The sequence below is a fragment of the Trachymyrmex septentrionalis genome, unplaced genomic scaffold (assembly GCF_001594115.1).
Source record: "Trachymyrmex septentrionalis isolate Tsep2-gDNA-1 unplaced genomic scaffold, Tsep1.0 scaffold171, whole genome shotgun sequence".
NCBI classification, from domain to species: domain Eukaryota; kingdom Metazoa; phylum Arthropoda; class Insecta; order Hymenoptera; family Formicidae; genus Trachymyrmex; species Trachymyrmex septentrionalis.
The window spans coordinates 455592-471881 of record NW_017304876.1 but is presented as its reverse complement, the minus strand read 5'-3'; the positions used below and the strand labels follow the sequence as shown (position 1 = coordinate 471881).

The 16290-nt window shown below is 32.9% G+C and overlaps 2 protein-coding genes and 1 long non-coding RNA gene across 7 annotated transcripts in view; 2 read left to right on the top strand and 1 right to left on the bottom strand.

Moving 5' to 3' along the window:
* LOC108746456 (protein lin-37 homolog) overlaps window positions 1-1477 on the top strand; it is a 4364-nt gene extending 2887 nt beyond the window's left edge. For all 3 annotated transcript variants that reach the window (XM_018483244.1, XM_018483242.1, XM_018483243.1), the window contains 3 exons: window positions 505-688; window positions 974-1122; window positions 1196-1477. In XM_018483244.1, the coding sequence (XP_018338746.1) occupies window positions 505-688; window positions 974-1122; window positions 1196-1217 (355 nt within the window). In that variant the 3' untranslated portion in view covers window positions 1218-1477. The remainder of the gene's footprint in view (window positions 1-504; window positions 689-973; window positions 1123-1195) is intronic.
* A 516-nt stretch (window positions 1478-1993) lies between these two features.
* Window positions 1994-7601, bottom strand: LOC108746453 (ankyrin repeat domain-containing protein 13D). Its single transcript, XM_018483239.1, has 13 exons — window positions 7344-7601; window positions 5927-6062; window positions 5690-5814; window positions 5423-5468; window positions 5135-5278; window positions 4398-4578; window positions 4067-4292; window positions 3858-3986; window positions 3624-3774; window positions 3345-3506; window positions 3158-3258; window positions 2986-3074; window positions 1994-2692 (listed from the first exon to the last, which is right to left on the bottom strand). Exons 1-13 carry the CDS (start codon window positions 7440-7442, stop codon window positions 2458-2460), a joined length of 1824 nt encoding a protein of 607 aa, XP_018338741.1. The 5' UTR covers window positions 7443-7601; the 3' UTR covers window positions 1994-2457.
* A 1254-nt stretch (window positions 7602-8855) lies between these two features.
* Window positions 8856-16290, top strand: part of LOC108746460 — an 8556-nt gene continuing 1121 nt past the window's right edge. The window contains exons 1-4 of one of the 3 annotated variants that reach the window (XR_001939172.1): window positions 8856-9986; window positions 10263-10337; window positions 10411-10525; window positions 15621-16284. This is a non-coding gene — a long non-coding RNA (uncharacterized LOC108746460). Of the gene's footprint in view, window positions 9987-10262; window positions 10526-15620; window positions 16285-16290 lie in introns of those variants that run through there. The other 2 variants (XR_001939173.1, XR_001939171.1) reach the window with 2 other exon arrangements.

Below are 16290 nucleotides of genomic sequence, written 5' to 3'. Positions count from 1 at the left end.
TTTTTTAGCAAATAAATTAAGGAGAAATAGCCCATGTGAACATGCACATGTGAAAAATGCGTTTAAAGTTTTGAGTTAGAATATTTGTTTTTTTAGTACTTACAATAAATTTTTCTTATTCGGCGATTCCTGGGCCATAATATGATTCATCTTGTTTGAACAGAAATGTAGAAAAAGACAGAGACAGCAGATATTTCTTTGTTCAAAGAAGTAACAGCCGGAGATCGAAACTCAAACGCGCTTAATTTTTACCTGTGCACCATTTCAGTTAACCGTGAATAACTCCATTATTTTATATTATTTCTATGAATAGTTTTGATAACATATTTTCAAGATAATCAACTTTCCGAAAATAAAAAAAAATCGATTTTTTTTAACTCTCCAAACCACCCCGGCCCCCTTAAATCATTATAGAAATACTTTCTCAATTTCTTTTTCTCTCTATACAATTTTATATTCATAAATTTATGCAAAACTAAAATAAATACATTAATTTGTGATTAGAGTGCGTAGTCCAAGCCCAGAAATAATTAATGAAGTTAACACGGCAAATAATTTAATTGGTACTGATGGTGAGCTAAATGATGTCCATTATTTACCACCCCCTTTGCCTCGTGAAGAAGCCATACCAAGAAATCGTATTCCATCCCCTATACTTGAAGAAAAAGATGATTTGAACTTAGATTATGTGAGTCAATAATTTCGACAAATGTATAATATTTGAATTTATATTAATAATTCAGTTACTCGTGACTATAAAAAATTAATTGATTGATAGTCGACAGATCTCGAATTTGATTGCAATTCTCATCCCATGTATACCTTAGTTCATATAAAAGGCTGATTAAAGAATTATTAAAATGATTCATAGTTACTGTTAAAGTTTTAAAAATAAGAAAGATTTATACTAATACATTTTTTATGTTAACAATTATATTATAACACATACAAATTATACGTAACGTAATTACAGGAAGGACAAATTCTCAAAACGCGAGAACAATTAATGAAAGATCATATTGAACGATGGAATGCTATACGCAAAAAATGGCATCAGCAAGCGCATAAAAATGAACAACGTTATTCACAAAGTGCTACTATACTTGGCACCATTTTTACAAAGTTTGTATAAAAGATGTTGATTGATATAGTTTTCCTTTGATTAATTGTAATGCTTATGATTTTAATCTTTCAGAGCACAATCGGAATTTGAATAGCAGAAATATGGCAGTCCAATGACTGCCGGTTCTTCCGCCGCTAATTCTTTTAATTTTTATTATGTCATCAGGGAATAATTTCTTATTTGCTATTTTTCTACACAACTTCATTGGTGAGTGAATACTTATATGCAGAAGTGATTATACTTATACATGTCTTATATGAATGCAGTTTTTTATTTATAATGTCCAGAAGAAAAATGTAATCATGTTTTAATGATATTCCGATAATAAATTATAACCTTAATATAAAAGGAAATCGCAGCATCCTTGTAGCTATTTTTCTTTTAATAAAAATAATAGAATATAGCATCAATTTCTTCTTTTAAGTGCATAAATAATATTTCATATTTTTACCTTTAAACCTTCTGTGTGTGTGTGTGTGTGTGTGTGTGTATAATTTTCTAATATCAACAAAATAACATACAAAAATAAATTACTTATCTAAAATAATAAATAATATACTGTCAATCTTTGCACTAATCTTACGTCCTCAGTTTATTTTTATGAAAAGTTTTGGAAAGAGAGCTGAATATTTATAAATGCTTCCTGTATATTCCTAATTTTTCATTACATGCCATTGCATTAAAATATTGTATAGAATTATGTTATTGTAGATATGAAAAGGGATCGTTGTAAAAATGTTTGATTTGATTAAGATAATAATTATCTTGTTTTATCCTAATTGTAATCATTAATATGCACTTATAAATTTATAGAAGTAAAATTTAAAATCGAGGAAAAAGGACGAAACGAATAATTTTTGAAGGCTTGAGAATTACATGCTATTTATTCTAGATATTAACAGTCATAACTTATATTATTTACTTTCAGTTAATAGGATTTACACAAATACTATTTGATTGTTTGTTGACTGTATTTTTTTCAAAAAGCTGTAATTTTCAAGACTTCGTTACATGCTTGCTGAGATGTCTATAGTATTGTAGGATTTTTTTCTCATATAAAATGTAGCTAAGAAATAAATAACATAATTTAAATTATTCATTCGCTTAACTACTACTATACTATTTCCATCTTTTGACTTGCTTATAACTATATACTTCAATAACAAATGTTCATCGTAAGCAACATTATTACTCCGTAATGCACTTTGCAATCTATGAAATGTAGGAAATGATTTTTTGTACAGTCCCGTTTCTTGACAAGACTGAAAGTTTTCACTTTTCTGGAAGTATACTGTAGTAAATTTGTTTTTATCACTATTACACACTTTGGAAGTTTACTTGTCCGTCAAAGATAGCTCCAGCACATGACGAAACGTTTCTTCTTCTAGCAACCGTTGTTGCTCTTCTTCTATTTGTTGTTGCTCGGAAAGCTTTAACGCTAATCTCAATTGTTCTGCAGTATCTTCGAGAGAATCGCTATCTTCATTTTCATTTATACCCGCTGAATTCGCAGTACCTTCTGTAGAGCCAGCCGTTTCTTGATACAGCACTAAACTAGCCTGAATTGCCCTATGTTCAAAAAGAATTATTTTTAGCGATATGAAAAATATTTCGATAAATTTATATTGACATTTATTTTGTTAATACTTTCTACGAATTTTTTGTGCTTTATGTAAATATTCAATGTTTATATTTAAATATGAGTAATTTCTGCTGCATGAATTTACCCAAAATTGATATTTGCAAATTATAAAATTACCCACCTGCCTGAACATGAATTGTAGCACAAAAACACATGCAAAATTAATAATAAAATTAACTGAAAACATCGATAACATTCTCTTTAGTATGTTATTGCATACCTCTGAAGCTGCCTTTCTTCTTCAGTGGTCATGTTAGGTGTAGTTGGTCTAGATGGCTTCTGCGCCCTTAATGCTTCCCATATATCAACCTACGTAAAATAATACTTTTTGTGTAAAACAGGAAGAACATACGATATTGTATATAATTATAAAATATAAAGAAAAACAATACCTCATCGCGTTCACTACCAGCTTCTAAAAGACTTTGTTGAATAGCAAACTGTAGTAAATCATCCTCTTCTTCAATACTAAATTGTGTTCTAACTTCCGCACCTATATTCAACCAATGTGAATTAAGTACATTATATGTACTGAGTGTAAAATATATGCATATATATATATATAAAACGAAGTTTTACCTAATTTGGCATATCCACTAGGTGTTTCAAAACAAATATCATCAACTAAGCAAGTTATACGATTAGTTTCTTGTAAATGACCTACATGTGGCACCTCTTGATCTAAGCCAAATATATTTCCAAATGTTATTCTCGCATTGAGAATGTGGAACAATGGAATTTCTAAAAAAGAATTGATTATTTTAATATATTTTGTGTGCAATTTGTATATATAATCAATATATATTGCAGCCATACATATTTATATATATGTATATCATACTATAATTAACATCTTACCAATTTTAACAGGAAAACCAGCTGGAAGTTGCATTTGAATAAAATCTTTTAATTTTGCGAAATGTGAACTAGATATAGCCATCAAATCTACAATTGGCATGATTTGTTCTTGAAGACTTAATGGATAATCTTCACTTAACCATAAAGTTGCCTGAATATAATGAAATTGCTTTAATTAGAATACAATATAATATATGTGTAATGTACACATAGTTTTCAATATATATAAAATACCTTAAATTTTTGTATTTTTGTATTAACTTCTTTTGGTCTACCTATGTCTCTTCCATTTAAATCTACAGCTGGGTCAAAGTATTCCTCAGCAGTTATATTAGAAGAATTCCCTACACTGTTAAATTCTTTCTAAAATATATATCTTGATTAATAATTTTAAATATTATTTTAAATATGTAATAACTGATTAATTATTGAAAAAAAATTACACTGGTAGCGACAGTGCTGCAACTCTCTTGCTGCTGTTCTGCAATACCAAGAAATGATTGTAAAGGTGTTCTTGGTGCTCGAGCCCTTGCTTTATCTGCTTCAGATAAGTGCTCTAATCGGGTTTTAGTTATTAATTCTACATTGCTTGCACTAAACACTTTACACTCATGACCATTTATTACTTCACTTTTGTCAGAACGCCATCCCCACAGACCTGCTTTATTGCTAATTCAACATAAACAATATTGTTGAAATAGATACGAACAAATTATGTACATATATATAAATATGTATATAACATTATTAAATATTGTAATGATAGATAGTTACCGTTCAAAACTAATTTTATCTGTATCTATATAAGTTGTAACTATAGGATTAGTAAGTCGAGCTATTACACCTTCTTCAGATGGTTCCAATAATTGTATATTATCATCTCCTATAAGTTTCATATGTTCAACATAAACTTTTCTCGTTTCGTGATCTACTTCCATCATCGTTGCCCCATCATCTACAAAAAAATGTCATAAATTTTATGAAGTATTTTATTATACTGAATTATTTCAATAAAAAAAACCATATGACTTTGTTATATTATCATATCATATTGCACATTATCTAAACATTGTATATGTATATGTGTGATATAAAAATATCTTGTCTTATATTATTTTTAATCATCAATTTATTCAGTTATATAAAAATTAATGGGAACAAAAAAAGAGAATGAAAAAAAAAAGAAATTATAATACGAAACATATAGTGTTAGTATTAAAAAGTCCCCTGTATTTATGCATAAAAATAATATTTTTATAAAATTTTTAACAATGTAATGCGCGAATTAAATGTTAAAATGTATCATCTGTGTGATGACCATCCAAACACACAGCTGCGTTCATCTAATTGGTAAAATTGCTTGTATTAACATATACAATTTAATAATAAACAAATAATTGACATTCCCAAAACATATAATCAATCACAATTTAAAAAAATACAATTGTACGTTATTCATGCATGAATATTAATAAGATTATTATATATTCATTAAAGATATCTGTGCTTACTTTGTCCTTTAAAAACATAGCTTCGATTACCACGTTGCCAATTTGCATGATCAAAGCCTAATAAAGTAGTATCAATTCTCACATTACTACCTTGTTTATAAACTTTATATGTATCACTTGGGCACATCCGAGATACAAGAGGAACTAGTCAACAGAAACAATAACATTTAACCACATGTTATTAAAAATGAATTAGATAAGTGTATAAATTGCAGTTAGATCCAAATTATAGATTAAATTGTAGATCTTGAAGATTATAAGCAGATGTCATTAAATTCTGTTTCTTACCCCAACTTGTAAACTCCCACTTCATTTCTACATAAAAATCAGGCGCCTGAAAAGGATTTCTATTACTAAGACTATCAAATTATTAACAATCAAGAATATGAGAAAGTCAATTAGCTTTCACATAATGATAGGCCACACAAGAAACATTAGGATTATTATTAATTTACAGAATTCTTGCAGAAAAGAATTTCTCTTTCAAAAGAGATATATTTTGTGGGAACTGTATAAATTGAATTAATAACGTATTAGTTATTAGATAAAACTGACCTGTTTAAGTTTATGAAGTAGTTCTGGTATACCAGCCACTCGATTACAATATCTCTGGTAATCTCTTCTAGCAAGTACCAATTGCAGCAATTCAGGATTTCCTGTACCAACTGCTTCTTGAACCACTATATCAAAATAAATTAAACTGATTATAATAAAAATAAATTAAATTGTTAAAAGTATAAACGTCCAAAAAGATTATACAGACAGATAAAACACAAAAACCAAATAAATTACCAGTCCATCCTTGAGTGTTCTCTGTATTAACATTAGCTTCATGCTGTAATAATACTACAGCAGAATCTGCATGACCTAAGGTTACTGCTAACATTAGTGGTGTCCTTCCTCGATTGTCATGTTTTTCTATATCATGCTAGAAAATATTTAAATATTACAATTTACATTAACTAAAATAATTATTTCAATATTGTATTTTTAATTTTTCTTTTAGCATATATTTACTTTGCATTTATTTTATAATTTAAATAATATATTATTTAAAATGTACTCCTCGTATTATAAAATATATCAGATTGATTCTCTGCTTCAACAGTATATTAGGAATCGTAAGTCATATCTAAGGTTTCTCTCTTTTTTATGAAAGGCTTCAGATATTTTTAACTTGCATTACTACTATAAGCTCAATTCAATTGTGCAATCATAAATTTAAAAGAATATATAATTACGAATATATATGCGTTTATGGATATAAATATAACATACAAAGAATGAATTATATAAATTATTTTGTTACATTATTAAATTATAATTGATAATGCTATTTACACCGCTTATTGTAAATGTGAAACTTTAATGTATTTTATGCAATTAATTTCAATTCAAAATAAAAATAATTTGAAAGTTAATAAAAGAGATTCTCATTTTTGTTAAAACTGACAACGTATTTTTATTATTCTCACTCATATAACTATTTTTCAAAAACAGAAACACTATTATTAATAAAAGAAAAATATTAATTCTTTCATAATATAAAATAACACATATTTATTATATTATTTTCCTTTTTTTCAACATTTTTATTTATATGGATTTTTTAAAAAATGTTGCATATATATATCTATGTTCATATCCTCATGAATTATGAATACAGATGCTGTAATATAAAATGCTTTTAACCTTTTATTTTAAACATTTCTTTCTCGTGTCTGTATGAATGATTTGTGTTACATAATTTATTATCTCTATAAGCATATTTATCATGAAATATACGAGACTAGCTGTATTGAGAGAATTTCGTAGAATCAGATAAAATTATGCTGAGTAATTATTATATCTCTCACAACAAAATCAGATAGAGCGTATGAAAAAAAGGATGCACTGAAAATACTTTGAAATGACAAATGCGTTATTCAAACTACCAGCAGACGAATGCACGTATACAATATCGTGCTATTCATCTGCATCGAACAATTACGCAATTATTGGTTCATTGTAGAATGTCAATTACGTGAAGAAGACTCGTTATCATTGATAATAGAGCTGTTGACACATAGCACCTGGAGGGCAAAGTCGCAGAGCATAAAAGCAAATAAAACGCACAATTATCGTTAATCACGTGTGCCGTTGCGTTGGCGTACGGAATCTAATTAATATCAAATGAAATAAGCTTGTTAAACAGCAGGTATGCACAAACCTGATTTGTGGACAGTTCCTTGTCGAGTTCTACATAGCTGTTATGCCAGACGAGCCAGTGCAGTGGATAATTCTTTCGTATAGTATCTATATTCACCATTTCTACGAGGTTTAATTGACATTAACATATAACAAGTTTATCGTAACGAATACCACGAGTCGAACGCACGACATGAAATTTTGACAGCGCGATACATGACATTAGATTGCATTATATGAACAGAACGTTCATCGAATATGCAATGCGACAGAACGAAAACTATCATGCGTACGCATCATCCTCCAGAAACGACACCAATACTTGTTTTCTTATTGGTGCCGCCATTTTGTAGTCAATTCAAACATCAATAGCGACCATTTTTATTCAGTGCCGGCAATATTATGAAAATAAATAAAAAAATCTCTATACATATAAAATTTAATTCACTTTTTTTTATTATATATTTATTTCTTATATTATACCTATTATATATTTTTAAATACGCAATGTTAAAATATATGTATTAAAGTATATATTTTTTAGAGACATACTAGAAAAAAATTATACGTATATAACAATTTATGAAATTAATATAATTGTAAATATTTTATTGCAATCAATTATTTGTCAAAATTATTGATGGTAAATACTAAAATAATTTAATCATTTTTCGTAAAAATTCGAATCATTTTTTTAAATTATTCATACCATTCATTCAATGATCTACATAGAAAAAAATCTGCTTACTAGATTTGAAATAATACAATGTCGATTTTTAATTACAAGTAGGGTTGTAAAATATGTTGATTTTTCATTGTAAGTAAGGATTAAAATATATAAATGTTTAAATAGGAAAGTAAAATAATAAGAGCCGAATGTACAGAAGAATTGTAATATATTCTATATATGTACGTTTTTATTCATACATAATCATATCGATTTAGTTTTGTGTGTGTGTGTGTGTGTGTGTGTGTGTGTGTGTGTGTGTATATGTTTAATAATTAGTAAAATATAATGATTCAATAAAATATTAATCATGTGTCTGGTATATTATTATTATCTCTCTTCACATCATCGTCATTACGTCTTGCGTCATCGTAATTGTCGTCATCGTCGTCGTCAACAATTATAACTACTACCGTCCACTACGCTCTAGCCTGATATTTCTAGTTTTAATATGCATATTTTTATAGCAATAATAATTTCAAAAGGCTTATACGGTAATTCGATTAGCGCTCTGATAAATAGTTTGCGATTTCTTATTTGTCATTAAAATATCTACTTGTTTAATTATTCGCAGCAGAATGAAAATGTTTACAATCAATCGCTATTACTTCGCGTTTCAAATAAAATACCAAATAAAATAATGACGAGATAAAATGTACAACATAAAATATTTGAATCAAGATTTTTGTTAATTGTGAAATTAATATGGACCAAACTATAACAAAAAAATTGACCTTTTTAAATTATATATTATGCATACATATCTCTCTTTCGCTCACACACACACACACACACAAACTCTCTCTCTCTCTTTCTCTCTCTCAACCGATAATAAATTTCAAGGCAAAAGTCAATTTGAAAAAGAGAATCCATAATTTTTAATATTTTTAATATAATATATTCTCTTTTATTTCTGAATCTCATATTATTATGTTCTAAACGTATTTCTCTTATAACGCACGGCATTCTTGGATATTCATCTCGTCTTATCCTTTTATTATAATATCTTTTCTTTTCATTTTATAATAATTTATCGCGACATTTCTTGCGAGACGTCAAAGCTGCCGTTAATCCGTCCAGTAAATATTTCTTAAAGCGATTAGAAATTATGGGCATTATTGTTTATAGAGAACCGCAGAAGCAAGATATATATGCATGATGACATTACATCTTGTAACTTCAATCTAGATGTATTACATGTTCTTTTAATGTGGCTGGCTTTTTTTACTAAATTCTCTTACAAACAACACAAAAGTTTAAAAGGTGTCGTAAAGATGCCTAAAAAGCTATTGACATTTTTACCGTAATAAACTTTTGTATTGTTTCGATTGACATATATAGAAGATGTGTAAGGCAGTACTTGCATAAAGAATAAGCTTTTGCGTGAATCACATGCGCTGATATTACATACATCGAAACTTAACGGAAACGCTCGTGTGTGTGAAAAACTAAAAATATTACACTTATGATATATATTTAAAAAATATTATAAACGTAGATGACAATAGTGAGCTTTTTTGTAATGAGCAGAACCGTGACATGTAAATGTTTTTATTCAAGATGACGTCGATGCTTATAATCGGCATAATGCCAATGGTACAAGAAAAAAGAAATTTTTATAATGCACATTACACAACGTCACTTTATCATACGCATCGTTAACCCTCTCATGCATTTGGTCCTAACATTTAACAGACAAATTCACTTCATATGACAATTAAAAATGACATGTTAGATATTGCTCTTATACATATATTGCCCTTTTAAATGACGAGTCCTCATTTGAGATCTTTTCAAGCCTTTGAAACAACGGGAGCTACAAAATCGGAAGCAGAGAGTTTACTGCTTATTTATTCCTACACAAAATTCTGAACTGCAGCTGTGAAAAAATGTATTCTGCAGCATACTTTTCTAATTATTCGGGCGCTGTTTGACAAAGTAAGTTTTTCTATTCTGTATAAATATAGAATATTTGGCATGTACGAGTACAAAATTAGCTAGTGTTTTATATCTTTTAAAAAAGATTTTTGAATTGTCATTATATATATATATATATATATATATATATTTATATATTGACCTCAAATAGGGAGATTATCTTATATTTTCGCAATCGCAATAACGATCTTTGAAAAGATGAATATTTAAGATAGTATAAGACAATAGTATCATATTTTCCTATAAATGCGAAAAAACCACATACGTGGGGCATAGGTGGATCGAATCCGCAGATTTAATAGATCACGAGTCGAATCATCTAAATCGTGGAGTTGCCATCACATATTTAAGGTAAATATATTTAAGATATTGCGACAAATATATATCGCAAATATCTATTATGAATTCTTCTTTTTTCGTTAAGGAGAATCATTGGTGCATGAGAAAGTTCAACGATTCGACGATTCGCGATATGTTAAGGACTTTGTGTCCCGATAATCTTGGCGTTTTCTTTCTATGTGAGTCGCATGGAAATCATGGTAATTCTATATTTACGTAAAGCGTGACACGGGATGTACAGGAACAGGAATATCGGTTGCAAGAATAGCAAGAAAAATCGGTTTCGCGTCAGTTTCATTTTTTCCATAGCGGTAAAACTCGCCACTGGCGATGCGGGAAACGGTCGATTCAAATACTCGTGCTGACCTTCGCATAGATTTTATTACGAAAAAGTTGCGATAATGATTCTTAGCATAGACAGAGGGACAATTCTCCGGAAAAATACAAAGTATTCTGTTTTTTCTTTTCTTCTTTGTCGAGTTTCAACGAAACTATAATCGTCCAGAATATCGCCCGCCTCCGAAACGCGCAGACGAAAGCTGTCCTATCTATGTATGTGTTTCATTGAAATCTTACGGCGCTCGTCGCCGAAAGTTGCACAAGATTCAGCGAACTGATCGTGTTAATCGTTGACAAATAAAAAGTGAGCAAATTTAACGTTCATCGGTGGCAAATATTCTATTGTCACATGCGAGTATGCGTAGTGGAGGCGATCGTAAGTGCTACCAGCGACGTAACTTATAACCTTTACAAAAGATAACAATTGCTCTGAGCAAAATTGACACGAGATTCGTACCGCAATATAAGACTCCGCGAAATTTTATAATAGCCCTAAAGAAATTTTTTTTAAGTCGTCTTTTCTATTCCTTATCGCTCTGAGCACATAAATGCAATTGTTTTTTTAGCTTTCGTTATAAAACAGATCATTTCATTTGGAAGATCGTCGATCTTTATCGTTTCAAAATTGATGTTGTAAATTTGTTAAGAAAAGACCGGAAGTTCAATTGCCGCGGCACAAATCTCAGCAAATTTCTCGTGTTATGATCCTTAAAGTTAACGGTTATTAATTAATTAATAACCATTATAATCCGCGCGTATTGCGCGAAGTGTATAAGCACTCGATGCATGTACGGCGGAAAAAATATCAAATCTGGGGTTTCTAAGGAGCTTGCGCGACCACTTTACACCGCAACACACTACTTTGCGCTTATATACACGGATATCACGCTTTTAGCTGTGTACATACGTTCACTATTTTCAGTAACGGCGGTGCAATTATGCGATTCCCCGGCCTACGGCCGGCTACGGTGATAAGCTACGCTATCGGCTTAATCTTAAACGCACCGGAGAATGCCAGTTTTTCCGCAGAAGGCAATTTACAGCGTTTACAATCTTTTCCTTTTCTACTTTTATTCACCTATACGGTATTTCGGTTAACATGCTGAGACTCTACTAGGTTCTTAAACGAAGCGACGGAGTTTAGCCGTCGCGAGACAGACGTTAGCTTGCAAGGGATTCGACAGGCATTTTGGAACGACTCTTCTTAAGGATTCCGCTCGACGCGGATCCATCCCCTTCGACGATATATATACGACGAGCACGATTTTATCCTTCCGTACCGAGTCGCCACGTGCACGCAATTCGCACACAATTTGCAATTGTCTGCTCGAGTTACGCTTCGTTGACGCTGCGCCGTGATTGCTGTGCATGTGCTACTCGCAAAACGGACACGCTCAACAGGGACAGGAAACTTCGACGAACGGATAAAATACAAAGATTCGGCAGTACAGTGATCTTCGTGAACAGGCATCGCCGTTATAAAAGCGCAGTCGCGATGTGTTCACGTCCCCGAGGAGCGACGCCTCGGGACGCGTTTGATTCGACAGCGAGACCCAATATCCGCAAGATATGCATTTAACGTGGCGAATGATCTCGTCTGCGCCCGCGTCCTCTTGTAAATTGTATAGAAATTGTCTACGAAAGAGAGTTTTGCAATCTGTAAACCGCGACTCGCACGGCGATCGCCGTTAAACTATGCGCACAGGGATAGATCCTGGCAGACGGCCCATACAGAATGGCCAGACGCACAATACAGCTAAACGCTTGGCTGATCTATGGTAATTAATCATTGACCTAGCCAAGACTCTGTCATTCGATATCGGGTTATTATTGGACAAATAATCGGACGATTATTTACTTCTACGATAATACGGCATACGATAATAGATCAATATTATAGCCAAGTGTTACAGTGAGAGTGGGCCACGTCTAGTAAATTATATATACTGGTAATTGTAATAAAAATATTTATAAGTACAAACAGTTTCTCTTTAAAAAAATATTTTTAACATTTAGATTTAGCATCTTTCTCAGTATAAAGATAATCTATGTAATTATTTATAATTTTTTTTACAGAAATTTCATGGTATATAAAACTTTTTATGCTCGTTTATTCTTGAATCATTATCGTTTACTATTCGTGGACCATTATCATTTGCCACTCTTGCCCAAGTTATCTATTCAACGTTGGGTCAGGTATTGATTTGCAGGGCCAATATTCGAACTTAGCAGCCAGTCGTAAAATCCTATATGAGCAGTCTCACCCGGAATTATCAAGCTATCGCAGTCCAGTTGCGTCTGAAATATTTTGCTCGCGTAAAACGGGTGTTCGAGTCGGCTATATACGCTATGTACAATACCTAGTGTAAAGATTTACGCAACGAGAGAATGAAGCTGCGATTATGTCTCATTATATCCCGCGAGCATCCGAGGTATTCGACGTGAACTACCTTTTGGTGATATCTGCGTCGACGAATGCAAATCCGTCGTACGTATGTGCTTTGAGCAAGAGCACTGCTGCGAGATTTCGCAGCGCGTATTTAAAAAAAAAAAAAAAAAAAAAAAGACAGAAACGTGGTTACTACAAAAACGCGCCGACGTATTACCTGGAACATTCGCACTATCAAGGATCCATTGCTCAGCAATCGAGTAGCGAAAAACTTGGCGGATTCGCGAATTTAACTTTTCAGGATCTTATAACACCGCCCGGACGAAAGTTAACGCGGAAAAAACAATTTTGTTTAAAATATATAAAAATTAAATCAGATATAAATCTGAAAATTATATTACGTTGGACCGCCAAAATGTAGGACGTTCAAGTACGATAACGATGTTGCAAAAAGTTTTGACATTCTAGCAATCAGCTTGAGCGTCCAATGCAATTACTCATGTTACATGATCCTTTATAATTATTTTAGGACTATATCTGGCTTAATTTTTATGTACTTCAGCAAAATTATTCTTTTCATAAAGATGCGCAATATAGATAGATTGGCAATCGTGCAGAATCGTCGTCACATATTTTCTCTTTTCTTTTTTACGCGTCTTCTTTCTTCAAACATCTGAGTTTTCACAGCAGTTTTCATCGTTATATTCCCGCGGAACGGTAAGATAAATGTACATACAGGTCGTAAAGAAATAAAAGAGGTCGGTTGGTATAACACATGTATAAATCGCGCGCATAGTTGATCACAATTTTCAGATGATTTATCTTTTTCTATACATTCTCTACTAAGAAAGAGAAAAGATGCACATAATACGGATGAGATAAATCAATAACTTGATAATATACGGTTTTGTTAGATACCTTTATTACGATGTGTCTTAACGATAAAATTTGTACACTCAAATTAACGTGTTGCATCGTAATTTCTCAGTCATTTACGTTAGAATAATCGAATGTCAAATAATGCGACATAATCACAGCGTTATAATTATACGCATTATCGATAAATAGAAGCTTCTTTGTTTGTTTGTTTGTTTGTTTGTGTGTGTGTGTGTGTGTGTGTGTGTGTGTGTGTGTGTGTGTGTGTGTGTGTGTGTGTGTGTGTGTGTGTGTGTGTGTTGAATGTGCAGCGATCATACGGATATAGAGAATGATAGAGTCGCTGGTTGCACGTCTTGCGAGATTGTTTCCGATTTCATGGTCTGCTCGATGTTTCTAAATCACTTCGAACGCGCGATCCGTCCTGAAAGTATACCCTCTTAACGCGGGGCGATATATTAGCGGTTTGCCTAACGTAATATTAATAAAGATTTCGCGCTTTAACAATTACTTAACGTACTATGAGTAACGCTAATCATTGTGTTAAGGGTTAAGATGACGACGACAATGACTTTTATGCAATAATAATTAATAATAATATAATTAATAAAAATTAATAATAATAATAATCATATAATATATAATATATAATATATAATATAATATAATATTAATAATAATATTTCTTCGCGCTGTACGGCCGGCCGAGCGCAAATAGCCTAAGCTCGATTGAGCTACATATACGAATCTCTCGAAAAAAAAAAACCAACTTCCTTCCTTATTCCAACGCCATCCCGAGTCGCGTACAGCAGATTCTATCGTTCGCGTCACTAACAATTTTCTTCACGATACAATCTGGAATACGGCAACTGCGCTGCTATTCAGCAATGCGGGGCTCGGCCGTACATACCGTGTGAAAAAAAAAAATTACACTTCATTAAATCGATATGAGATCCGTTTTGGTATGACAATCCCGGCCATTAGCTTTCTAACCCGCAACAACAATCTTTCTTTCGGTATCTCGGCGAACGTGCTGGACAGAGCTCCGTATCGATAAATCAACCCTCCCCCTTTCCCTCACCAATGCGAAGCGATCGTTGTGTACCTCTGACAGGATCACTCTCCACCCCCCCCTTCCTCCCTCCCCCTCCCCCCCGAATGGGACAATCCCTTTCGTCCCTTTCCCCGAACCATCACACGATCGCTCGCATAACGACTGGCCCGCCCGTCGAATCGATCGAAAGCCCGATTCCGATCTGATTGATCTGAATCGGGGAATTTACGATTACCGCGTACGTATGCAGCAGCTGACTTTGAAAAAGAGAAAGAGAGAGAGAGAGAGACACGCGTTTTCTGAATTGGAACTTGGTGCGCTCGGTTGTCCCCCGAGCGCGAACGCGAATGTACTTCCGCTTGTCGATCGATCGACGACAAATCCTCAGGTGCCTTCCAGCAACAGACACAGATGATACAATGGATGCTTTCCATTTGACGACACAAGTCGACGTAAGTATCATTCTATCTTTCTTGGTATTCAATGAGTAACAGAGATAGAATGACACTTGAGTCGACTAATTGTGCCACCAATTAGAAAGCGATCCACACAGTAAACACACTGAATCGTTACATTCTTATTATCTGCCAGTGTTAATAAAAACCAAGCTAATCATGATCGTTGTATCGCTTGCCAGAAAGCACCGTCTCGTCTCAAGCGACGCGATCAACGTCCGAGTGCAACGATTAAACGCCTCGGATAACAATGGGTTCGCGTTGCCCGCGTTTTACCAGCGGGGAGTCGAGTGATCTGGCCGTATATCGTCCTCCTATCATTTCCTTTGGAGGCGAGAGCCAATAAGTAAAGAAGAAGAAGAAGAGACCAGCGGGGAGTCATCTGGTTTAGGCTACGCGGCGGATGCGACCTCGAAAGTTTTTCCGGACCGCCGGAATTAAACCCCGCAGTGTATTAGCTAATGTATATTACACGGTGTCCCGAACCGTCGCGACGACCCGTTGCGACGGGAGCTTTGACTAAGTAAATATTGACATTAACATATCGCGAGAGAGATACATATTACTTTGTAACGTTCGGTGTTCATCAGTCAGTCGTCCAGGCCGAAGCGACGGATGGACGGTGGATCGTTCACCATTCGAACGATGCAAAAAAGAAAAAAAAAAAAGAGGACATAATCTCGACCGGCCGGTCGCTTCGAACGGAACAACGAGGTGTGTATGCTGTACGTTCGTATGAAATAAACCTGAGGTATCTTTAAGTCTGTAAAGCTTTCGTTACGAATGTTTGAAACTTGCCCGTTTTTCGTCACCCTCCCTTGCTTCGCATCGAGTTGTAGAAATTTAACAGCA